The sequence below is a fragment of the Silurus aristotelis genome (assembly GCF_946808225.1).
Source record: "Silurus aristotelis genome assembly, chromosome: 5".
NCBI lineage: Eukaryota > Metazoa > Chordata > Actinopteri > Siluriformes > Siluridae > Silurus > Silurus aristotelis.
In genome coordinates this window covers 21477469-21504737 of record NC_139578.1, presented here as the reverse complement: position 1 = coordinate 21504737, position 27269 = coordinate 21477469, and the positions used below count along the sequence as shown (strand labels likewise).

General features: G+C 38.3%; 2 protein-coding genes across 3 annotated transcripts in view; one reads left to right on the top strand and one right to left on the bottom strand.

Moving 5' to 3' along the window:
• The window catches only part of arhgap36 (Rho GTPase activating protein 36), a 43353-nt gene extending 24455 nt beyond the window's left edge, over window positions 1-18898 (top strand). For both annotated transcript variants that reach the window (XM_083541461.1, XM_083541462.1), the window contains exons 3-13: window positions 175-243; window positions 3611-3891; window positions 11081-11282; window positions 12257-12312; window positions 12614-12764; window positions 12919-13067; window positions 13485-13661; window positions 13775-13863; window positions 14462-14658; window positions 14968-15263; window positions 17033-18898. In XM_083541461.1, coding sequence (XP_083397587.1) covers window positions 175-243; window positions 3611-3891; window positions 11081-11282; window positions 12257-12312; window positions 12614-12764; window positions 12919-13067; window positions 13485-13661; window positions 13775-13863; window positions 14462-14658; window positions 14968-15263; window positions 17033-17140 — 1775 coding nt within the window. In that variant the 3' untranslated portion in view covers window positions 17141-18898. The remainder of the gene's footprint in view (window positions 1-174; window positions 244-3610; window positions 3892-11080; window positions 11283-12256; window positions 12313-12613; window positions 12765-12918; window positions 13068-13484; window positions 13662-13774; window positions 13864-14461; window positions 14659-14967; window positions 15264-17032) is intronic.
• usp12b (ubiquitin specific peptidase 12b) lies at window positions 17534-26454 on the bottom strand. Its single transcript, XM_083541537.1, has 9 exons — window positions 26186-26454; window positions 24468-24548; window positions 23848-24061; window positions 22847-23103; window positions 22661-22737; window positions 22136-22219; window positions 21736-21933; window positions 21515-21593; window positions 17534-20421 (listed from the first exon to the last, which is right to left on the bottom strand). The coding sequence occupies exons 1-9, from the start codon at window positions 26231-26233 to the stop codon at window positions 20320-20322; spliced, it is 1140 nt and encodes a 379-aa protein (XP_083397663.1). The 5' UTR covers window positions 26234-26454; the 3' UTR covers window positions 17534-20319.
• Between the last annotated feature and the right edge of the window lie 815 nt (window positions 26455-27269).

The following is a 27269-nucleotide window of genomic DNA, read 5'->3' as shown; positions in this document are numbered from 1 at the left end:
ATTGTGAAATTTAAAAAATGTATATTTATGTGTTTATTAATAAAAGCTTAAATGTAATTGCATGTAAATCTTACAGTTGATCTTACATAGTAAATATTAATTAACAAAGTGCATTTACCTCTAGTATGCTACATGCCATTTCATATTTTTTTATCTCCTTTGTTTTGTATTCAGAGACTCGCAAGATGAGGAAGTCAATAAGAAGAAAGTTTGATTCCTTTTCCAAAGAAAAGAAAGAAAGAGGTAAGGAAGTATTTCTGGGGTTTTTTTGTGTCTGTGTTTTTGATTGAAGCTCTTATTTTGTTTTCTGGCACCTAGCAACACTTTTTCTTTAACAGTTCTCATAATTAATATTTTTTAAATCTTGCATCAAACTGGATAGAAGAAATATTTGAAGTCAGTTGAATCAACAGACTCTACCAGTCTTCTAGCAGACCACACATTCCATCTTAATCGTGTCACTCCCATGCACACTCTCTTTAAAATAAACTATCAAATACTACCAGTCTTTAGACTGCAAAATTTTATTAACCTCTCTGTCCAAAAGCATAAATCCTTCTCTTTTTTACTCATTTAGCCACTAGAAGGTTCATGATGGTAAAGATGTCAGATCAAGAATTCTTCCTGTTGTGATCATAATGTGCATTTGTACGTGTTTCACCTTTGGGAAATCTCCTGTACGGCTTTGAGACATGCTACTTATCAGCTTTAGTGCCAGCAGAACATTGAGATTTGGCACGGCTTTCTATGCCACTGAGGGTTTATCGTCTACAATCTGTGCAGTCATGTGCTATGGACACTTGTTTTGTAAAATATATTCTATTATATCCTATATTATGTTCTATATTCTGTGAAGTCAATTGATACGAATTAAATGAGTGCAGATCAATTCAAATTGAAGGAACCTAAGGCATCTAGTAAAGAATCTAGAAGAAATATTGTTGGGTGTTGGGTCCAACTGAAACCAACTTTGTAAGCCATAAGAAAACTAAAATTTTTTGGGTTTAACCCTCCCATCCCTTATTGAGTGACTGGTCTGTTATTGTTTTTGTAGTCAAGTATCAAGGTTTTAAAGCTAAAGCAGCACAGTAATAAAGTGAGTAAATATAGTTAGAGAAGTCAAACTGCTGTTTCAGTATCAGTTGCATGTACCTAATATTATATGATAAGGAAGGATTAAACAAGAAACATGTCCAATCTTCATGTATGGCCAGTTATAGCATTAGGTGCGTTAAAATGTCCTAACTTTGTAAATAATTAAAGTTTAATACATTATGCTATGCTGATCTAATAAGTGGCATACTGATGCAGCAGGTAGTGTTACTACCCAAGAGTTCCAAGGTTTGATTGTGTCTTTGGGATTCTGTCTGTGTAAAGTTTTGCATGTTCTCCTTGTGTTTGTGTTTGTGCATCTGGGAATCTCTGGCACACCATCCAGGGGATTGTGGTGCATGTTCTTTTAATTGGCTGCAGTTTAACAAGACCCTAACCAGGTTAAAGCAGGCACTAATCTATTTCTATATTTGATCACCAAAGAACGAGAGTCTAAGCAAATTATTGTTTGTTCAATACCTGGTTCAGTCACCCTCTGTCCTCTGATGACTCAGGCAACCTGCCACTTGTTATTTAGCCCCACGGCTTAAGCTACCATCTTGATTTTCCCATGCTACATAACAGAAAAAAAGGGAAAGACTGGATGAAGGGATAGTAGTAGTTGGATTGAGGAGGAGGAAGCACAAAATGTGTTTAAAATAAGACATAATCCTCTTTTCCAGATTACTGGCAGGTCTCCAAAAGCAGGCCACAGTAGGCTGACCTCACAAGATGCCTTTGAATTTGTAGGGACAGAGAGCAAAAGAGATAGAGGTCTAAGAAAGAGAGAGAGAGAGGGGGGGGGGTAGGCTATGTGTAGGCCTGTTCACAAAGCAAACAAAGACCACAGAGTTAGTCCGTTTTAATATCAGTTCAGTGCTAATTTATGAGATTGTTTGAATTTAACTTAATATTTACTTTATTCCCATAATACGATTTTGTATAGAACCAAAACACGAAATCTAACATTTGGAAGCCACTTGTAATAATACATTTAAAAAATGAAGACCAGACACACAAAAATCTGATTTTAATACAATTAACTGGTAATGGTTTCATTATGCAGCCAGACAAACTGCCCAACTTTTTGTTGTGGAAAAACTTTGCCCAGAATTAATTTTAACTGAAATTTAATTTTAAGAGGCTTTAGCTACAGATGATAGGAGGGACACCCAGCTAAATACTGACGCAGGGTTTCATCAAAACTTTGTGTTTCCATGACGTGTTCCTTGGGCTGAAAGTGCCTTGTGCTGTCATTAGAGGATTTTAGAGGATTCAGGTTTGAAAGCAGGGATCTCATTGTGTGTGCACGTGTGCTGGGTTTCTATTTAAAATGTAATACAATTATGTTTCCTTTATGTGTCTGTCAACTACATAGTTGTTATATTACACTTGTAAATATTATTTGTGTCCTTGTATATTTGTATGTATCAAAGTTCGAAAAAAAATTATTTATTCAAATAAGGCCACTTTCTTTTTTTTTTTACTTTTTTATTATTATTATTATTTTGCTCTTGCTTTACATGAATTCAGTGTATTTTTGTGTATTCGCCTCAACTGAGAGTTCACTATGGAGTGCTCAGCGGTGGTTTCATAAGGAAGCAGAAAGTGTGGGCAGCATATCCGCTGGTGTTCTTCGTAAGGGCATTGTGGGTTGAATGGGATGGACTGAAGACTGGCAGAGCTGTATCTCTGAGACCAGATACCGATACAGATGAAACTTTTTTCCTGTTTGGAAACAATACAGAAGAGATGAACTCCGCCAGTATGATGTGCCAGTGAGTCAGCCAGCATTTCTGTACAGGCATCATTTTTAACTTCCTGTGACCCTACACCTCTCTCTGGCAGCATGAGACTATCGAGTCGGTTCAAATATTGTGTCACACATAAACCGTGAGTTATTGTGTGATAGTGAGATGAGCTTATTTTCATTGACTTCACTTGTGCTTGACTAACAAAACTCTCACAAACTCTTTTCACAAAATCCTTACATGTTAAGGGAACTAGGATTATTAATTCTCTTATCCTATCATTCAGTTTGACCACAGAAAAAGACACTGTTCTAAATTAAAGCATTTTAATTAAAGGACACCATGACTTCATGAGTAATAAGTGGAGACTTATTATACATATACAGTATTTGCAATGAACTGTGCTGACAGAATTAATTTTTTTTTTTATATAAAAATGTTTGCTAACTTTTTTGAATTTCATATTATCTTATCTGAGAGCTAAAACTTAAATTATTATGATAATCATCTTAGACGTAGGTATACAGACAATATTTGAATCAAATTACTGCCTACAGCAAGAACAGAATACAAATAAATTGCCGAAATTCTGTGGATCACTTTGGAATTTGTTCAATATAATAATGTGAATATTAAAGGATATCAACTATGATAATGCAGCATAATAAAACTGAAACCATACCAGAAAATAAGTTGAGGATCTTAAAACTTATGTAAATACCTGAAATCTATAAGTAGTTTTCTCTGTTTTCTTTCCTTGCTTACAGAAACAGCCCCCAAGGCATTTGGGATTCCGCTATCACAGGTGATTGCTAACGATCGGGCCTATAAACAGCGTCAAGATGCTCTGAAGGAGAGTCGCCGGGATTGTCTGGAGTTGGAGGCCAGTGTGATGCACTTTCGTGCTGAAAAACGGCAGCAGAATGGAAACCAACCCATGGTCAGTACAGTTTCGACCTCCGGTGATGCAACCTCATCCCTGCTGGAGCTCCACAGCAAGCCGCTTTCACCAACATTCTTGGACAACAGCTCTCGCAGCCACAGACGGGTAAGATGATAGAATAGTCTTTTGTAAAGAATGTCAATACGTATGTCTTTCTCTTTGATTATACAGAACATTTATTGTGGTTGGACTGAGAAACATATATATATTTATATTTATATATATATATATATATATATATATATATATATATATATATACAGTGAGGAAAATAAGTATTTGAACACCCTGCTATTTTGCAAGTTCTCCCACTTAGAAATCATGGAGGGGTCTGAAATTGTCATCGTAGGTGCATGTCCACTGTGAGAGACATAATCTAAAAAAGAAAATCCAGAAATCACAATATATGATTTTTAAACTATTTATTTGTATGATACAGCTGCAAATAAGTATTTGAACACCTGTCTATCAGCTAGAATTCTGACCCTCAAAGACCTGTTAGTCTGCCTTTAAAATGTCCACCTCCACTACATTTATTATCCTAAATTAAATGCACCTGTTTGAGGTCGTTAGCTGCATAAAGACACCTGTCCACCCCATACAATCAGTAAGAATCCAACTACTAACATGGCCAGGACCAAAGAGCTGTCCAAAGACACTAGAGACAAAATTGTACACCTCCACAAGGCTGGAAAGGGCTACGGGGAAATTGCCAAGCAGCTTGGTGAAAAAAAGTCCACTGTTGGAGCAATCATTAGAAAATGGAAGAAGCTAAACATGACTGTCAATCTCCCTCGGACTGGGGCTCCATGCAAGATCTCACCTCGTTGGGTCTCAATGATCCTAAGGAAGGTGAGAAATCAGCCCAGAACTACACGGGAGGAGCTGGTCAATGACCTGAAAAGAGCTGGGACCACCGTTTCCAAGGTTACTGTTGGTAATACACTAAGACGTCATGGTTTGAAATCATGCATGGCACGGAAGGTTCCCCTGCTTAAACCAGCACATGTCCAGGCACGTCTTAAGTTTGCCAGTGACCATTTGGATGATCCAGAGGAGTCATGGGAGAAAGTCATGTGGTCAGATGCGACCAAAATAGAACTTTTGGGTCATAATTTCACTAAACGTGTTTGGAGGAAGAAGAATGATGAGTACCATCCCAAGAACACCATCCCTACTGTGAAGCATGGGGGTGGTAGCATCATGCTTTGGGGGTGTTTTTCTGCACATGGGACAGGGCGACTGCACTGTATTAAGGAGAGGATGACCGGGGCCATGTATTGCGAGATTTTGGGGAACAACCTCCTTCCCTCAGTTAGAGCATTGAAGATGGGTCGAGGCTGGGTCTTCCAACATGACAATGACCCGAAGCACACAGCCAGGATAACCAAGGAGTGGCTCTGTAAGAAGCATATCAAGGTTCTGGCGTGGCCTAGCCAGTCTCCAGACCTAAACCCATTAGAGATTCTTTGGAGGGAGCTCAAACTCCGTGTTTCTCAGCGACAGGCCAGAAACCTGATTGATCTAGAGAAGATCTGTGTGGAGGAGTGGGCCAAAATCCCTCCTGCAGTGTGTGCAAACCTGGTGAAAAACTACAGGAAACATTTGACCTCAAACAAATGCTACTGTACCAAATATTAACATTGACTTTCTCAGGTGTTCAAATACTTATTTGCAGCTGTATCATACAAACAAATAGTTTAAAAATCATATATTGTGATTTCTGGATTTTTTTTTTTAGATTATGTCTCTCACAGTGGACATGCACCTACGATGACAATTTCAGACCCCTCCACGATTTCTAAGTGGGAGAACTTGCAAAATAGCAGGGTGTTCAAATACTTATTTTCCTCACTGTATATATATATATATATATATATATATATATATAGTCCATTGTATATATGTCAATTTGGGTTTCCAAGTCGAATTGGCTTTCTATTGTGGTATTCAACACATTAGTGGGTATAAAATTCAAGCATTTTTTCAATGCTAAATGTGAATATATGAATAAAAGATTCATTATGTAAGAATTGATTTGATTTAACAATTAGATTTTTTACAATTTGCCAACACATGAGAAATGTTGCTGTTTTTTGACAACTGAGACAAAAAATTTTTTTTTATCTAGACAAAATATTAGCTATTAGCAGATCCTTAATATTCCAGAACACAGCATTTGACTTAATTCATAGTGAAAAGATGAAACTTGAAACTATGGCAATTTAAACGTTCGAGTGTTTTCGAGTGACAACATGGTGAAAAAAGCCAGTCATCAGTTCATGGTTATTTACCTGGCTTAACAGCAAAGTGTATGCCCGTGGTATAGATTTTACAAATAATATATATGTTTGTTGTTTGGGCTAATTTAAATACTACTATAATCTCATTTGAGAGTATAATGGAATTAACTATTCCCTGCCTTCTAATATATATATATATATATATATATATATATATATATATATATATATATATATATATATATATATATATATATATATATATATATATATATATATATATATATATATATATATATATATATATATATATATATATATATATATATATATATACAGTGAGGAAAATAAGTATTTGAACACCCTACTATTTTGCAAGTTCTCCCACTTAGAAATCATCAAGGGGTCTGAAATTGTCATTGTAGGTGCATGTCCACTGTGAAAGACATAATCTAAAAAAAAAAAAAATCCAGAAATCACAATATATGATTTTTAAACTATTTATTTGTATGATACAGCTGCAAATAAGTATTTGAACACCTGTCTATCAGCTAGAATTCTGACCCTCAAAGACCTGTTAGTCTGCCTTTAAAATGTCCACCTCCACTACATTTATTATCCTAAATTAGATGCACCTGTTTGAGGTCATTAGCTGCATAAAGACACCTGTCCACCCCATACAATCAGTAAGAATCCAACTACTAACATGGCCAAGACCAAAGAGCTGTCCAGAGACACTAGAGACAAAATTGTACACCTCCACAAGGCTGGAAAGGGCTACGGGGAAATTGCCAAGCAGCTTGGTGAAAAAAGGTCCACTTTGGAGCAATCATTAGAAAATGGAAGAAGCTAAACATGACTGTTTAGCTTCAAATACTCAGGTGATCTCACCTCGTGGGGTCTCAATGATTCTAAGGAAGCTGAGAAATCAGCCCAGAACTACAGGGGAGGAGCTGGTCAATGACCTGAAAAGAGCTGAGACCACCGTTTCCAAGGTTACTGTTGGTAATACACTAAGACGTCATGGTTTGAAATCATGCATGGCACGGAAGGTTCCCCTGCTTAAACCAGCACATGTCCAGGCACGTCTTAAGTTTGCCAATGACCATTTGGATGATCCAGAGGAGTCATGGAAGAAAGTCATGTGGTCAGATGAGACCAAAATAGAACTTTTGTGTTATAATTCCACTAAACATGTTTGAAGGAAGAAGAATGATGAGTACTATCCCAAGAACACCATCCCTACTGTGAAGCAGGGGGGTGGTAGCATCATGCTTTGGGGGTGTTTTTCTGCACATGGGACAGGGCGACTGCACTGTATTAAGGAGAGGATGACCGGGGCCATGTATTGCGATATTTTGGGGAACAACCTCCTTCCCTCAGTTAGAGCATTGAAGATGGGTCGAGACTGGGTCTTCCAACATGACAATGACCCGAAGCACACAGCCAGGATAACCAAGGAGTGGCTCTGTAAGAAGCATATCAAGGTTCTGGCCTAGACAGTCTCCAGACCTAAACCCAATAGAGAATATTTGGAGGGAGCTCAAACTCCGTGTTTCTCAGCAACAGGCCAGAAACCTGACTGATCTAGAGAAGATCTGTGTGGAAGAGTGGGCCAAAATCCCTCCTTCAGTGTGTGCAAACCTGGTGAAAAACTACAGGAAACGTTTGACCTCTGTAATTGCAAACAAAGGCTACTGTACCAAATATTAACATTGACTTTCTCAGGTGTTCAAATACTTATTTGCAGCTGTATCATACATATAAATAGTTAAAAATCATATATTGTTATTTCTGGATTTTTTTTATGTTATATTTTTATGTCTCTCACAGTGGACATGCACCTACGATGACAATTTCAGACCCCTAAGTGGGAGAACTTGCAAAATAGCAGGGTGTTCAAATACTTATTTTCCTCACTGTATATATATAGCATACTTGTTCATATTTGAATTTCACAGATATATACTTATATATACTAACGACTATTTTGATAATCGATTAATCAGAAAAATATTTCTCGATTCATCAGTTACAAAATACTTATTTTAATTCCATGTTTTGCTTATTAAAACTAAATAAAACCCTAATTCATGGTATATATGTATAAAAGTGTACTTAAAAAAAATGCAAAAGCCACATATTAAGTTTAACTAACTTTAATTTAGACATTTTAAAGCTTATAGTAGCTGCTTGTTGAGGAGGGCATGGGGGATTTCTCCTTTGAACAAATTCCCCCATGCTGAGTTGTTTCTTTCTGTAAACAATAACAACAAACAAACAAACAAACAAACAAACAAACAAACAAACAAACAAACAAACAAAATAGCATTTGAGTATGCAAGGTAAAACAATTTGTGTAAATCAACATTCACAAACAATACAATGTTTCTAAAATTTAGCCCATAGCAGTCAACTCTTGGACAATGATTTAAAGGATGAAACTTACTAAGAAAATGTTACAATACCTCAAAAAGCCAAACAAATTTGAATGGCTGGAGCACAGCAGACAAAAAGGGGATTGGAGACAAAATAAACAGCATACAATAGCAATTTGCAGGGTAACTTTAAGGTTTATAGGACACACTATGTTTGGTGGTTTGAGATAAGTTATATATATTGGTAAACAAGTATATGTCTGGTGTACGCATGTTTGTTTTCTGTGTATTGAATACAGTGTAGTGCATAGTGCTGGAAGATAAACTGCTAAAGCTATTTAAGTTTTCCTTGATCAGTGTTTGCTCTGTTAAGCTTTAGACTTGATTATTTGAAGTTACATAGATCCTTCTCCTTTGCAACAAAAAGAAAGAATCCAAATTATAATCTCTTGTGTAGATAGACATGGGAACTGCAAAAACACTTGTGCAAATGTATAATTTTAGGAATAACTCTCAGGGGAATAATTGAAATATAGCTGAATAATGTGATAGATGGACAAAGGGAGATAAAGTATTTAGAGGTCATCTAATCAGTAACCAGTATTTCATTTTGTTTCATTTATAAATGAAGTGATATCTTAGAATTTCAGATGTTGGACTTCCCATTAGAGGGATGTGAGTTCAAATCCAGGCACCACCAAGCTGCCACTATTGGGCCCTTATCCCTCAACTGATCAAATTATAAATGAGATAACTGTAAACTGTTTTGATTGAAGGTGTCTGCCTAAAGCCATAAATGTAAATAATAAAATAAATGTAAACATCATAGCAATAGATGCAGTTATTCAGACTCTGATTGCAGTTATAATCCCAGTTTGCATTATTGAGAAACTATACAAGGCTGTATGTGCTATATGGCACTTTATTTAACTCAAATCCTCAATTTTATACCTTAGCAATTTGCCAACGACATTTTTTATTTGCCATATTTTTATTTATAGTTAGTCTATTATGTTGTAGAACATCTATCACAGATTAAACCAGCTAGAAATATTTGTTTGCTCACAATGCTTTTTCTTTTTGAAGTAAAAAAACAAAGGCAGTTGTCATGTTACAGACAAACTGTGAAACCTCACTTGTGAAGACCTTGTTATGTCAGAAACCATAAAGTTGACAGCTCTTTCTCTCTGTCTGACACTGGAGACTCCTTTGAAAAGCCTCCCCTCAAAGAAACACAGGGGGAAAAAATGTAGGTGGGTCATCTGCCATATGTCTTTACATTGAATGAGCTTTTCCAAATACAATCAATATTACATCACAAGTGCATTCATATAAAATTATGATTGACTTTTCAGACATTTCTGTCAGAGCTGATGTCATATAAAATAATTCAAAGCATTTGATGTTTAGATAGATTGAACCAGCAGTGCAGCATAATACATAAAACAATATGCCCTCTATTAATTATTTTATTAATATCACAGTAAATGTGCAGATCAGAGTTATTGTGTAGGGTGAAAGGCAGACAGTGGATAGCCAGTAGTTAGTTATTATTGCTTTTAAAATAGCTCAGGTTCCTGTGCGGTGCTCTCGGCTCAGTGGGAATGGAGACTGCCTCAGTCTGGGTGGCTGCTGCACAGCGTGAATGTTCAAGATCCATATCTGTCTTTCCACTAAGCCGAATTCCTCGAGCCCAGCCCTGTGAACCAGAGGCGAGAGAGAGAGTGAAAATGTAGCACCAGTGATGAGTTGCTGGAAGCCTGAAGGGCCCTTCTGAAAAAGTGTTTACATTCCGGCATATGAACTTTTTCGTGACTAAAAAAGGATTTGCAGTAATTGCATACTAATGTATTTTCCATTGCCTTTTCACCCGGCCACTTATGGAGTGAAAGCTTTGTTATGTACCGGCGAAAATAAAGTGAAAATCTTTTGGCCATGAAGCAGCTGCAAGTATTTACAATGCAACACACACTTTATCACATACTCACAAACATGATGAACATGTCAATGTCAGAATTGTGTGGGATTTCTTTTTCTTTTCTTTTTTTTTACTTTTTTATACTTGTGCAGCCCCCCCCCCTCCCCCAATTTCCTGTTTTATTACTTAAATTATGTAGTAAACATTTCTGTACATCAAAAATGTGTTATCTAGCCAAATGTCATTTGTTATTAGCATCCTTGTCTTTGTTATTTTATTGTAATGTTCAAAGGCATAGTAAGGGTTCAAACTCAACCAAGTCACATTCATCCAAATTAAACTCTTAGTATACACTATTGCACTTGGCCACTTAAGCACAATTCAGAGTCTAATTTGGAGTCTAATTCAGATTTCTTACCGATAAGAAAAGAAACTTTATTTGCACTGTTGACACATTAAGATGAGAATGGAATTGAATGATATCCAAAAAGCTGGTCAGGGCTTAACATCTTGGATTAATGCACACTATTAAAACAGTCGAGAGAATTTCACTCTGGTTTACATTAACTCTATGTAATTAATCATTCTTACTACACAAATAAGAAACAGTTGGATGAAGTCAGCTGATATTCACTTGAACTTTTCAATCTCTCTTTTCTCTCTCACTTTCTCTCAATTGCCTTTTTTTGTATTTAACTTGTGGCTAAAAAAGTAAAAACCAGATGAAATATAATTTTATTTCTGTCTGTCTCTAGGGAGGATTATCAGTGGACTCCATCTCGGACCTAGTGGAAAGTCAGTCCAGGCTGCTGGAGGCACTTCAGCTCTCTCATCCTAATGAATTAGACATCAAGAAGACTCAAGCAGGCCGCACACAGACCAAGCTAAGCCTAAACCCCATTTACAGACAGGTGCCACGTGTTATGGAGCGCTGCTGCCAGCACATACAGACATACAGTGAGTACTGCAGGATATAAACTGGCTCTCTGTGATCAGGATAGTATACACACGTCCGCTACACGAGGAAATTCATGTGCTATAAAGTATATGAATTTCAGCAGGCTCCTTCTGTCCCTGTGCAGGAGGGAACAATTGTGATATATATAGTTTTGTTTAGATTATACAATATGAAAGACCTTACAAAAGGTCTCGTACCTGCTCCTGTAACATCGGATGTACCTTATTGAACGTATATAAACAGACAGTGAGATTGTTTAAAAGGCGTGGTCAGTGAGTTTTAAAGTCAGAGCACTTTTAGCAAATTCTCCTTGTATACCCTTTATTCTTTTCCTTCCATGCATCATTACCAATTACCTCCTGTTAATCATCACCAATATCTGATCATATAACCCCTACTTTCTACCCCTAGCAGTGCATATGTATTGGGATTTAACTTTTGACCTAAAAATGAATGAAGCAGGATTTCTATGAAATTTGACTTTTTAAAAATAAAAGTCAACTTCAATACTAACATCTGTCAATACTGGCCAGTGGTGGATCAATAGTAAGGGCTCTGGGCTACAGATTTCTGCACCATCTGAACTTAGCCCATACTACTCAGCTATGCTGTCTCACGGATAATGATATGAATAAATCATTAAAATGAAAGAGCTGTAAAATAGCTGTCTGCAGCTTTTTAATTATCTTGCTGGTATATTTCTTTACTTCATACTTCCAAACAAAATTTGTTACCTTTAGACATAATTACCTAGTGATATATTGCTCAGCACTTTATTATCGTACCCTGCTCAGTACATGTTATAAATGACTACTTTTAAGAGTAATAAATGTGCATAGATGTGATTCAATAGATGAATTTCAAGCTTGATGTGTGTGAATAGCAATAAAGTTTGTAATGCCATAAATAATATATTTTTTTAATAGTTTAAACTGATTTTGTGACCTTCATTTGGTTCTACTTTGCTCTTCAGGTTTGCAGACGGTGGGGATTTTCCGAGTAGGAAGCTCCAAGAAGAGAGTCCGCCAAGTGAGTCCCAGCCCACACTACCCTCTAGTGTCGGTTTTGAGTAAAGCATGCAGCCTTCTTTCCAGCTAAGACACATGCTCACACCATTATTACATCATCTACGCATGTTATATATTTATAAAGCATTTACAGCAGTTTATCTTACTTATCTTACTTTGTGTTTTATTAAAACATACTTTCAAATGTGCCAAATGATTATAGAACAATTAACTATTTATGCATGGAGAGCTGTATGGTTTACTGTTCATTTGTGTCTTTGGTGATCAATTAAATATATTTGTACATATGTGTTTGTTTGCAGTTGCGTGAGGACTTTGACAGTGGAACAGATGTTGTGTTGGATGATGAGCACAGTGTTCATGATGTGGCAGCACTATTAAAGGAGTTTCTGAGGGACATGCCAGACCCTCTGCTGACCAGAGAGCTCTACTCTGCCTTTCTGCATGCTAACAGTACAAATACACACACACACACACACACACACACACACACACACACACACACACACACACACACACACACACACACACACACACACACACACACACACAAATCTACAGTCAGTTCTGTGTGTTTATGTATAAACATGATGTATACATGTTACAGATTTATGGGGTGCTGATCAGTTGACGTACCTGCAGCAACTCTTGTACCTGTTGCCTCCGTGTAACTGTGACACTCTGCTGAGGCTGCTGAGGTTATTACACACTGTTCAGGAGCATGCTCATGACTCCATCAGCCCTGACCAGCAAGAGGTAGTGCATCTCTCTCTCTCTCTCTCTCTCTCTCTCTCTCTCTCTCTCTCTCTCTCTCTCTCTCTCTCTCTCTCTCTCTCTCTCTCTCTCTCTCTCTCTCTCTCTCTCTCTCTCTCTCACAATAGCTTTTGGACAATCCCAGTATTATCCCAGGATATAAACTTTTAACAGTGTCTCACCCATGTGAACTTTTAGTTTATCAAGGTTATGAATGTGACTTCACATGAACACAGTGAATCAGGAGACTATATTTTCAAAGACCTTTTTTTGCCTTTTTGTTATTATTAGTTACTTATGAAGCCTTCAAAATTGCATTTCTTTTTGTTTCCATGTCCATAAAAGCCAGACAGTGGAAAGTAATAATTTAATCACATTTGTTTCACTTTTCCTTTTTCTCTTTACTTGTGTCCTATTCAGATTCCAGGGAATAAGATGACAGCAGGTAACTTGGCTGTGATTTTCGGGCCTAACCTGCTGCAGAAGGAGAAAGCTTCAGATAAAGACCTGAAACCTGAATCAATGGGCATTGAGGACAGTGCTGCCATCATTTCAGTCACCCTGCTCTTCATCGAGCACTACAAATATCTCTTTATGGTAAGAGAGATTTGAGTGTTGTAAGCGATGTCCATGTCTCAATTTTTATATGCATAATAATCAAATAAAGTTTTTAACTAATTCTGTCAGTATTATGTGTTGGATGGTTGTAGGTTTCAGCAGAGCTCCAGCAGGAGGTGCTAATGAGTCTCATTCAAACTGATCCAGACGTCATTGACTACCTGCTACGCAGGAAACTCAGGTGAAGGAATTTCGTGGAAGGGTCTTTAATGGTCTTCAGGAATTCATATTTATACACCATATGGGCAAATGTATTGGGACACGTGACTTTTCAAGCAATATGTGGTACTTCTCCAAACTGCTACCACAAAATTGGAGGCACACAAATGTACAGCGTGTCTTTGGATGCGGTAAAATAAAAATGTATTAAACTAGGAGACCCAAACCTTTTCCAGCATGACAATGCCCCTGTGCACAAAGCCAGCTCCATAAAGTTATTGTTTACATGGGTTAGAGTCAAAGATCTTGAGTGACCTGCTATAGAGCTCTGACCTCCATCCTTTTGAAGACCATTCGAATGATTTGGAACACTGACTGCACCCACTCCAAAATTCAGTGGAACTTTTGCATAGGGGTGGAGGTTATAATAATAGCAAATTGGGGCCAAATGTGGAATGGAATGCTCAGAAAGCATCTACAAATCTTATGATCAGGTGTCAACAAACTTCTGTCCATATAGTGTACCTTAGTTTTGTTTATGTACAAAAATTTGTAAACTGATGACCTTTTTAAATATTTTGTGATTTTACTCTGAATATGTTTGTTTTACTGTGTCACAGTGGCAGTAATGCGAAGGCGGAGTCAGATTGGGGACTACGCAGGGACACTCAGGTGTCTCTGGATTCAGTGGGTCAGTCCATTGATGACATGTCACCTGTAGAACCAGAGACCCCTTTGTTCAGGGACTCAGCTGATGGAAGCAGTCTAAACAGCGAAGTTTTCTTCAATGCGCTACGTCTCAGCAACAGCAGCAAGCGTGAGTCTCACTGCTGGTTCCAGTGTTAGATAGGAGTTCAGCCACTTGGTTGGATCACTCGAGTGTCCGTCCGACACTCCATTTACCTTCAGTAATCACTCTTTGTCAGGTTCATAGTGGATTAGCAAACCAATCCTATTCATAATTTTAATAGTTGTATTATTGTTATTAGAGTGAATCCAGTACAAAGCGTACAGTTAGACTGGTAAAGAGGATGTTTTTAGTTTAGTTCATTTTTGGAAATAAATATGTAATACAAATTTGCCTAAAAATAAACAAACATTAAGTGCTTCATGTGTATTGGTTTAGGTTCTTCAGAAACTCCACCTATAGCCAAGATGCGACAGTTCCACTCCCATCACAACCTGCTGAGTCTTGTCCAGCCGTCCACCCAGAACCAGCCGGAGGAGCGAGAGCTGCAGAGAGGCACAGCACTCTCCAATCCAGTCGAGGGTCTACAGTTCAGTCATCAGCCGCAGGAAGACACCTCCCAACCCCAGAGTTCAAAAGAAAGGAGTGTGTGGGTGCGACAGGGCTCCAACACCTCCTCCACCTCAGAGGACAGCAAGCAGCCGAGCAACTTCTGGGACTTTTTCACTGGCAAGGTGTCGGGCTCAGAGACTGTAGTATGACCCCCAGATGGAGTAGAGTAGTGTGCATAGCCTGTGTGTGTTTGTGTGTGTGGACTAAATTACTCCCAAACCCAAAAAAACAACATAATACCTTGTAGATATTATATATATTTTTGTAATCTTGGCTAATCCTTCTGCTTCCTTTGTTTTAAAGTTTCCATGCAGTGCATGTTTATATAAGGCTATGTTACAAACTCCAGGAGAGAAATTAAGGCACTGTTTACCAGAAATATATAAATCTTAGGAAAAAAAAGTGTAAAAGTGGGATCGAATTTGGAACAAAATGAATGTGACCACAGAGCTTGAAAAAAAGAGGAATTTTATTGCAATGATGGTTATAGAAAGGCTGCTTGACCGTAGAGATTCTCATAAGAGTATATACTACATATATGTCTGTTATTATTCAAATATGAGCAGTATATTTTACAGGAATTTAAACATCTATTTTATGCAGATTTTTTTTTTTATTTTTTATGAATGAATCAATGAAATAGCTCAGACACAGCTGGTTTCTCATAGGAACCTAAAGTGTCCATTTCATGTTACACAATCTTCTAATACTTCAGTGCTTTTACACTACATAAGCTGGGATGTGCAAAATTCCCTCTTCTCCGATTCAAACCATTTGGGTGGAGAACTTTACATTGAACTCTATTCAGTTTATTCAGATCTTGAGATGTAGCTAATTAGTTGACCATGGTGCTATAGCTTCTGACAAATGTTTTACATTTTGGAAAAAACTGCACTAATTATGTAACTAAGCAACTCTTTACATTAAGGTTTCAATATTTTCAGCATTAGTTCATGTGTTAACAAAGCCACTCGAAATAGTTCATCTGAATCCTTCACATTCAACATTGTCTTCTGTGTCACATTATAAAAATGATTTCCTGAGCTGAGCTAGATCCCTACAGCTCACAACCACCAGTTAAGTTATAGCACTTTAAACGTTTGGCATTCTGTTCACCCCTAAAATCAAAAAGGGAGAAAACTATAATTAAAGCCTTTATTCAGAGTGAAGACACAGAAGCTTCACAGATGCGGATCATAGCCTGTGTAGTAATAACACTTAAATAGCAAAAAAAAAAACTGCTTTTTTTATATACTTTCAAATAAATCTGTCAAATTGGTTAATTATATTTATGGTATTTTAAAGACTAAAGTTTTTTTTTTGGACTGCCAACATTTACACACAAACATCTGACTTCTATTTCACCAAACCTCCATCCAACCACATTGCATGCTTGCAGTTGAAATCAAAATGTAAGTGCTCATTGCTTAGTTAACATGACTTACGTTTCTGTAATAATGCTATAAATGAAACCAGTTAACAGAACCTGCATGTAAATCTGTCAAAGCTGCAGGAAGAAGCGTTATAAAGCCATTTCCACATCAGTTCCGCATCAATGCAGATTTTAAGGCAACAGTGCAATTGGATATAAATCTGATAACCGTAATTTCAACGGAATTGAAATGGAATTAACACCAGTACGCCTTTGCAGTCGACTCTTTAAAAGTGTTTTTTATTTATCCCATGACTGCATTCCAGTGCATTTTTAGTTTCCTCCTTATTTTAGAAACTCTGTGGTCCTCTGGCCAAGGCAGCTGCTTTTATTTCCTTCAAAAATGTGTCTACCAGTATGCTCAATGCTTTTAAATAAAACTATAATCATAATTTTTGTCCACTGATTTGTTTTTATTTATGTGAACCAGATAACCAAAAACATGCTGTTTCCTTACAGGTGCTCCAGAAGGCTTTTTCTCCTAAACTTCTTCAGCGACCAGATTCAATGTGCAAAAAGTTGAGCAGGAAACAATGGCAAGGTGAACTTTTTTTAGAGATCATATAAGCATTTTTGTACCAGCCACAGCTTTAAAAGACAAACAAAAAAAACACCTTTGGGAGAATTACTGTGTGTAAAAATGGAATGGCGCAGTCAGCAGAGATGAAGACAGATGTTGTAGTTACACATTGAACCACTAGGAGGAGACAGTTCTTTAAAAATTCCCTTCTCTGCTGATGGGCGAACAGAGAATGTAACATGCACAAACAGCATATGTTTCTGTATCTACACACAAGTTATCAATCTGTTAAATCATCTGATGGTACATCATACTGTACTGATACTATATGAATAAATATAATCCTTTATCAACAATGGCTAATGGACTTTTTTTCTTTTTTTTTGGAGAAAGCTCAAATTGTTGCTGATTTCCCAGTACAAAACACACACCTCAAAGTATTTTTCTTCTTTCACTTTTATTGAGAACAAACAACATATTTTATTTCATTCTTCCCGTCTTGAACCTTTTTTTGTTTGTTTCCTACAATCTGTACATTGTCAAAAGTGCAACATTGACGGGCAGTGGTTTAGGGGAGTGGGGGGGGGGGGTAGTCACATGACTCACAGAGCTTAGGTGCTGCGTTACACAGGCTTGCGCTTGACATTTGCTAACTGGCTTTAAAAGAAAAAAATCTAGTTGACATTCATTTACTGTGAACGGTGCTTAGATGCGTCGTTAAACAAAATTATCATTGGGATGCAGCTTACAGCGTTTCTGGGGAAAAAAAATAAATGTCATAATTATACATTTCTGTAACAAAGATTTCTTCAAGTCCATGGCACCAGTGGCATTCCATATGAAAGAATAATTTGCAAAACATAAGAAAATAGAAACCTAGAATTTTATAGGCAAAAAAAGAAAAACTATCAGCCTCTTCCTTTGTTCATTCAGTTGGAGATATAAAATATCTAGTTACTACACTAGCAGTTTTAACATTAATAGTTCAATTAAGGCTGCTATAAAAGTTAGAAAATGTTATAAATACAACATTTACGTCATTTTACATAATTGCACATGCCTTACAGGCTTTTCCCAGGGTTTGTTTTTTCTCCCTCCAGTCTCCCCACATATGCAATGCATGACTACAGACAAGTAATAAGTCTGCTCTTAAATCTCCAATAGTCTATTACAGCAGGTTGGACTTTTATTTCTCAGTACATAGAAATAAATTGGAATTCTTGTCCATGCCAATTGCATATATTTGAGATGAACTGGGGTTTTTAAAATACGCTGGAATATTCCTTTAACGTGTGGCATCAGCATTTGCATGATTCCTGTTCCTGTAAAACAATATCTCTACATACGTTTTCAAAACTTTGTCAGCAGCACAAATCAGTTTTAAACCCTTATAGATAAATATGTGAAATGAGAACCAATATGAAACAAGTGTGTGCATTAAAATTCTCCTAGAGCCCATGTCTCAGTGAAAACACACACTGACTTATTTATTGTGAATGTGAAGAGAAGGGGTCTGGATGAACCCCCTCAAAAAACCTGAGAAATTAAATTACAGTATGCGTTTAAGATACAAGGTCATTCTAAGGGCATTTTTGCTTTTCATTCAGTGGAAGATTAACAATTTGAAGAAAAAAAAAAAAAAACTGGTATGTGCATGTTCCTGTCGACATGTCACAGGTCGGCTCACAGAGCCTATTAATCAGCTGGGAACCAGCAGAACGGGACAGCACTCGCCTCGGATACCCCCTTTAATGTCAACAACTGGACATGTTTACTAGCAAAGCGGCAAAAAAAAAAAAAGAAAAAGGCCACAACAACCAACAATAACAATTACCCAATGCTACAGTCATGTCAGACTGGGATTACCACAAATGCACACGAGCATTAAAGACACTGTCACATGACCATGCTGTACTTTGCACTTCAGCGATTTTGTGAAATCCAGACGCGACCGATTGTGGGGAATGCAGCTGCTCTGACAGGCCGTTACTCTTCACTTTTGCGTTTTTCAGAACAACATGTGGTTTGACTGCTCTGGGAACATGTTCCTGGTCACACCATAACAAATGACCCGCAATGCTTTGCTTCACTTCCTTTCTCTTCACTTCCTTTCTCTCATCCAGTTAAATATTTACCGAGTACAAAGAGAAGGAGAAAACAGAGGCTTGGAGATAATGAGTACAAGATCTTAGCTACTCATTTAAAGCCATGAACTACTCAGGTCTTTAAAAGTGAAGTCTGGATGCCTCGTGAAAAAACTCGTTGACTGAAATGACATGGGTCGTCCAATGGGACTATTCGGCAAAAGCAATAAATAATCAAGCGATGCTTTTGTGTCGGTGTGCGCCGTTAATAAATCCTAGTTTTATATTACAATCTACAAAGTGCACACTGATTTACTGTGTGTTCCACCAAGTGTGCACTCCATGACAATCAAAGCACTGCTTTCGCATGTTTGAATATAAACGGCTCAATGTCTAATGCTGAACTCAAACCAACCGTATTACCAAACCGCCGTACTGAAATCGTGCCCGTACCCACAATCCTCTCTGTTCCACAACGCTGGCAACCCGCAGGCTTCTTTCCCAAAGAATATCCTGTGAATGATTGTTTTATTTGAAGAAGAAAAAAAACAGTTAAATATGACTAAACCAGCGAAGCCAGGTCACAGTGACAGAGCAGAGGCACATCATATTATTGCCACATAGAAGATGATGATGATATGAAACCTACTCTAATTACAACTCGTGATCTTACATAGCCTGATATCTGGTGGGACGAACAGTGTGGCGTGTTTTCACAGCTGTCGGCCAAAATAACGTTTGCTTTTACAGTACACACCTTCATGACAAAGCAAAAAGCAAAGTTTCATGCAGAAAATGAATGCCAAAACATCTGGCTTTACATAAACCTCTGTGCCCTTCTCTAAGCCATCAGTGTGTTCTGTTATTTTTTTTAGAGTGCGTGTCTGTGACTGACGATTTAAAATCTCAAACTTCCATTATGCTTGGATGGAGATGACTGTGCCACTCACATCACTCGGAGAAATCAACTGCTCCTGCCTTCTGTTTGCTGGATGCTCCAGTACAAAGGCTCACCTGGATGACACGGGGCTCGGCTGAGAGGGTCTGAAATGGGGGCGTACATAGCCCAAGCCCTGCCTTCTGCCTCAGCCTGACTTTCACTAAGCCAAAGCGGTCCCATTCACACACTGTCTCACATTGGCTCAGTCTCTGGACTGGTAAAAGAGGATGTAGCCTGACTCAGAGTTTTTGGAAATGTCAGACGTCAGCCCGTAGAACTCTTCTATCGCTTGGGCATCTATCTTCTAAACACAACAAAAAAAGAGAAACATCACTGTAAAAAAATCTTTTCAAACGTATTAAGTTCAATAGTAGAAAAAATAAGACGGGACAAAACATGAATACAATTAAGTAAAACAGCAGAAACTGTTTCTAAACCTCGTGGAAATAAAATGGATCTGCAAGGAAACCCAAAAGACTGGAAACTACACATCCAGCTCTCAGTTTGTTGGAAAGATGCCCCATAGTGGGAGAAAATGCTAATCTGTTTTTGCTTCTAATGCACTCTGGAGCCCTACTAATCCATTAAGTTTAGCACGGAGCAGCCATATAACACAATATCTTAACATCCTGCATTCACAGGAGTTTCAAATCTACTTGAGACACAAATTTGTCCTTCAGGTTGATCCTGCAGACTAGACAAGGCATTTGTTCCCCCCCAAGCCAAAACAGCCACAAACATGCACTATTGTTTTCCATAGGAAATCCTGTCTCCGTTTACCTTACTGTTATGGTCTTGCTAAGGTATGAGACTAAACAATTAATTGCAGTAATTACAAGGATACACATAACAGATGGCATTTCTGTAAAATTCATACCCTACACCTGCACACTTGCTGTTCATGGCATGAGACACACTTTGCTGCCAACATGCAATTTGTTGCCTGATCAAAGGCAAAAGGAAACAGACATGTCTTATAATCCATCATTGATGAATGAATTACAAATAACTCTTTTGGTGACTGAATGGAGTCGAGTTGAATTTAGTCGAGAATATAGTAGTCTAGACCAATGCTAAGCTTAGTGAAGCTGAAACCAATCAATCATCACCATGTGATACTGAGGATTATACTTCAGTTCCTGCTGTTTAAACATTTAACTGCATTCTAGCAACAGTTACACAAGTGAATATACACATATACATATACACACACACACACACACACGCACATTCAGTAGATTTCCACTGTTTAAATGTGTCAAACAGAAACTACCGCTTGTTTCCAAGCAAAACTTATCTACCACTTCCTCTTTTTTTAATTCACTGAAATGAACAAATAAAAAAAAAAATAAAAACTTCTATAGCCTGAAACAGAAATAGCATGCATTCAGTCTTACCTCTACAATGTCATCATCAAACAGCAACCAGAAGCCATGGCTTTTCACTATAGTGATGTAATGCCCACGATTCGGACCACTGTAACAGAAATAATCATATTTCAATTCAGTCTTGAATTCAATCAGGTTGCAGGAGCAAGGTGACATTCTACAGCACGTTGATCTGACAGGGTTTTTATTAGCAGTTATGAATGTCCAATTGGGTTTGAATAAATTCCTACCTCCCACAATGCACTACCACAGCCACAAGGTCATATAGACGGTCGGGGTTGGTGGCATCACCGGAGGTATTAAAGAGCCTCAGCTCCAGAGGGAAGACCACACGATAGGAGAGTTTGGTGTAGCGATGCAGCTGGTCCATATACTTAAAGCGCTTTAAGTGCAAGGCGAGGATCATGGGCAATTTTTTCACACGCATTCTAAAGCGAAAGAAGAAGTGACAGAAAAAGAAGTGTGAGCTCTCCTTAGAGAAATCATGTGCTGCCTTTTAGCTGATATGACACACTGCAAGCCTAATGGGACCTACACAATTTTGCTGTGTCTAGCAGCTGTATAGCTCCTGCTGACTTAAGAAGTCTGTACGAGATTGTATCTGCATGCAGATCAAAACAACTCCCTTACCTTTTCTGTGCCTCTTGCTTACTCAGACACTGCTCACAATAGTACTTGTATTCGCTGCATAATGTCTCCGTGTTACTGAAGCCCCTGCACAGAGACATTTCACACCCATTACATCAACAGTGACCACGGCATTACACACAGCAATAAAATGACGGCTCTTTAATCTCCTATAAGCACACTGGCAGTACAGGGTGGATAATGTGGCCACAATACAATATTATTCAAATCTTCTTGCCATATCGCTGAGGTGTATATGCATACCTGAGGTGTGTGCCTCCACCCTGTCATTTTTTTCACAAATGAGCCTAGTTCATTTCACTCCCCAATATCTTTAACACTGACATCTCAGTGACTTGTAGTAAACAACAGCCAACATTGAGAATGTGATAGAGAGCAAACTTGCAGCCTGTAACAACTACAAAGCTTTGTGTGATAACCAATTAGTAATATGCTACTGAATGTATTGTTCTCTCATGTTAATATGCGCATATCTTTAGCAGCCTCTGTCAATATGTTTGGCTTTACCTGAGACAGTGTGTGATGGATGTGTTCTGCTCCACATCCACCGAGAGATCTAAGAAATCCTCGTCTTTACTGCTTACCTGAGGAGTAAAAACAAAAATAAACATCAGCATATTCCATAACTATGGTCAAACTCCATTAAGATCTCTGACAGATCTCTGGTAGACAGCATGCTCTTTTCCTGCTCACCGCTTCACAGTTGAGACAGCGTGTTTCATTGGTCAGAGTGCCCTGGAAAATCTCGTGCACCCACGTCTGCTGGTTCTTCTCTGCCGAGTCTGCCTCTCCTGTGTTGCTCACGCTCCCACTACCTCCTCCATTCTGTACCACCTTGCCGTTCTGCTGCCGCTCCTGGCTCTTCTCCTCCTGCAGGAGGTCGGCGATGGTGTTGAGCAGGTAGTTGAGGAACTCGTGAGCATCTTGCTGCATGTAGTTGTCAAACAACTCTAACACAGGAAGCAGATATAAAGCAAAGTGATGCTCAAACACTTGAAATCAAAATGTCTTCTGAAGAGAGGAATGTGGTCCAGTGGAATTTATCTGACAAACCCACATGAATAACTGACAAAACCTTCATTTAAGTTTAAAAAAAAACAATAATACACACCACTGATACGGCACTTTTCACACTGTCCACCTTTTGAGTACGATCAAAGTGAGATGATTAAAAAAAAAGTAGAAGAGCCCAATTAATTGGTTGCATTTGTCCCTGTAAAGATACCGGTTTGCTGTTCCATTCATGAGTCTGCAATTTATTTTGCTCAAACACAACAGCTATGAAATGTAAATATTTTCCGACCATTTTGGTGCATCTACAACGCTATACTTTTGTTTCCTATTTTGTTCTAATGAGTAATTTTCATTTGTCCAGCATAAACATTATGATTAAGCAAAACAGCTGATAAGAGAAGGACAATGAACCATGGTGACGTGAAGATTTCTGCCATGCTGATCCTTTCTTACTGAAATAGAAACGTCGATGTGATCCATCCAGTTAAAAGAAAATGAACTAGAACCTCTACTGTGTTGTGTGGGATTTTAATACTTACTAAAAAAATAGATCAGATTAACTTTAAAATAAACTGGTTTGTTATTAGTGGCTTCACCGATCCACAACTTCAGCATCATGCTGAGGGCTGAATGCGGGTCAGTCACGTTGAACAACGATTGAAACTATGTTTCTATTTTACCGTTTTCCTTTCTCAGCCGTGAGATGAACTTCTTAGGAGGGATGACTCCCACTTTCTTCTTCTGAGTGGCGATGCTGTTGAAGAGATCTGCCAGGCATGTGAGCAGGCTCTCTTTGCGCCGCGGCTGCACCTTATAGGCAAGCACTTTCTCCCGGAACGGCCGGCAGAAATACAGAGCCTGCAGCACTGAGTTACAGTAGCAGGTGTTGCCAAACTGCAACAAAAAATGTCCACGGGGACGGGGGGGGGGGACGAGAGAGAGAGAGAGAGAGAAAGAAAAAGAGAGAGAGAGAGAGAGAGAGAGAGAGAGAGAGAGAGAGAGAGGAGGAATTGATTGTGAAAACATGAAGAGACAGATAAAAGGCGGTTAGTTGTATCTAAATGCAGCAAGGATCGTCTTTCTATCAGAAAGTAAATATTCATTCTACACTGTCGCTACACAACCTAATCAGCTGTTAGGTGCGCAGATAACAATAGGTGCTAAAGGTTAATTTTTTTAAACAAAGCGGAAGTGAATAACATGGTCCATAGACCAGAACCTGGTTTGCATATGTTAGTTATATATTTGGCAATGGCTTAATCTTAATCCACTAAATAATACAAAGAAGGAGGATACTAACATTAACCAGACCAAAGTAGTGTTCATTTACAGGGAACTGTTCTGGTCCAATCTCTTTCTCCAGAGCTGAGGCATTGGCGCCCTGAAAAACATAGCCACAGGGATTATCATCTTACAATCACACACTCGTTCTTAGTTGCTACCTGACAGGACTGTCCTGTTAAGATGAACAGGAACATCCTGTTGGTGAAAAGCTCGACACTGAACAAAATGCACAGACATCATAAGATTAGCACAGAAAACAGAACAGCTGCAGGCAGAACAGCTGCGCATGAGTTAAAAATTAAGCTCTGCTTTAAAAAAAGTAACAACTGCTGGTCATCTAATGTACAACACATTGATGTCAATGATGGCGGTTTACGCAGAAGCTGAAAGATTTGCTAAAATGGAACACAATTCCAACTTTTGCCATTTTCTATTAAAACAAACATCAAGTATCAGCTGACACCATTAATACCAACCAATCTAAATCTCTACATGGTTCTTGGTGTGACAGGACGTGTGTTTAAGTATATCAATCAACACCATATGCATTCATGGCATGTCATTAAACCAGAGTAGATTATGTCACTTCAGATCTGCAGTATTTCAGATCAAGACAAGTCAAGATTCTCATAGTAAAATTTTCAATTAATCCATTAATTATATAAATCACGGGTGTCAAAACACTCTCAGAAATGAAGGTACCTAATTATACTTTTCTTCTTTCTTGCGTATTGCTATCAGAGATAGAGACTAACAGCTGTAGGAAAGGTGTATATGGTGTACCTTTTGTTTGGTGTACCTTTTTAAAAGGTACTCTCGACCAACCCAGAGAGTAGGGAAAAATACAATTGAGCTGCTTTCTTATTAAAGAGGAATGACCTTGAGTTTTAAGGTAGATGGCACACAGAGTCTGATGTGTACTAAGTAAAAAGGGCCACTGCAGTCTCCAATCCCAAACAGAAACCGAACAATACATCAGCTGGACACATGGATCAGGATGAGTCACTGTGAATTAGCACTTCTGCAGGGTGAGTGATGCTTGCTGTGGCATTTAACATGTGATCTGGTTAACTTCAATTCAACTCAATCCCATCCCACCTTCTCGTCGTCTTGGGCTTAAGAACGTACATCTACAGTACGTGTGGACGTAAAGTTAAGAAACCACACAAACACACACGGAGAAAGTATTTTTTTTTTTTCGATGTTTTCCTTTGAATAGTCCTACAAGTGCCGTGTTTACGCATATAAATTATTGGTCTTTTTTCTTTTTTTTAATAGTGTTTTTAGAGGTTAAGACATGCCCCTGGTCATGGAGACGCCCCGGCTGAATCATGCACGGACACAGACTGGGTCCACTGAGCTAACAGGCTAGCATTATAGGAGCGAGCTAACTAGCTTACTTATTTTCACATTTCTGGCTCATTTTAGCCTTCAAATAGTTAAATAAGTTTCCCAGTTACCAGCGGGATTACATCTCATAGAGCTGGATCAGAAAACACAGGAACTCGCCTGCCTGGCAAACTTTGAAGAGACGTTAGGCGCTAGGATGACACCGTCTCTGTGCTTGCTAGCTGTTTACCTTCCTGTGCTGTTAGCTAAACCAAAACACCGGCTACACACACACACACACACACACACACACACACACACACACACACACACACACACACACACACACACACAAGCAGGCTAACGGCTACAAAGCAGAAACTCGTAGGGCAAAACCAAACCCACCATCGTACATATCGAGGCGATCTTGCGGACTGTCATCAGTATTTCCATCCGTCTGTCGCCATACTGGACCAAACCCCAGCTGGAAAAACCGTGACAGCCACAAAAGGCTGGATTTCCGGTAAACAGAGCTTTCCGCCTGTCCAGCAGCTGGACTCGGAACGATGATCACCCGCCGCCTTTCACACACTGAGACCTGCGTCCCTGTCCGGTGAGAAGCGCGCATGCGCCACATTCTCGCGCACGCGCAGCATTCGCGCGGAGACGCCGTCGCTCAGGGGAGTGAAGCACCGACTCGAGCGTCTATTTCCCTAGAGGGGACTGAGAAACACAAATAACACTATAAAAACACAATTTCACGAACAATTTAGAGTGGTTAAGTTAAAATTGTGTTCATATTCATGAAATGAATAATAATTATAATAACATTATATAGATTAGATTAGATTAGATTAGATTAGATTAGATTAGATTAGATTAAACTTTATTCTCATTACACATGTACAAGGCAAAGAAATGCAGTTTAGGTCTAACCAGAAGTGCAATAGCAGCAATTGCAGGATATACAGTGTTTACATAAATTACATAAATTTAAAAAATGGTATTATAGGAGTCATTTACAGATGTGTATGTACTATGAACATAATATACAGATGGCTATTACTATAAACTAAAATGTACAGAAGAATATGTACTATGAACATAATATATGGCTATTTCTATAAACTGAAATCAGGTAGATATATACAATGGTAAGTTAGGCAATGGTGAGCAGCAATGCATATATTGATATAGAGTAGATAGATGATAAATGATGGTGATGATAACTATCATCATTAGGATCACCATAATTTATCATACCAAATCTATCCTCGTGACAATGAAATGCATCGAACCAGTAACAGTATTAAAAAGTATGATGCATTTCTAGCATGCAACAAGAATTTCGGTTCAATAACATAAATAAATGGACGACAACGACAACGACGACGACGACGACGACGACGATGATGATGATGATTATTATGATGATGTAGGGGAGGTGGGGATTACTACTGCTGGGTCCTCAGGCAAGGCCCTCACCCTC

Coding starts and splice junctions, on each gene's coding strand:
- usp12b (XM_083541537.1), bottom strand. CDS start 26,233: ATGGAAATACTGATGACAGTCCGCAAGATCGCCTCGATATGTACGATG. Junction 24,549..26,185: donor TCGCCTCGATATGTACGATG/GTGGGTTTGGTT, acceptor TATGTTTTTCAG/GGCGCCAATGCCTCAGCTCT. Junction 22,220..22,660: donor TCCATCACACACTGTCTCAG/GTAAAGCCAAAC, acceptor GTCTCTGTGCAG/GGGCTTCAGTAACACGGAGA.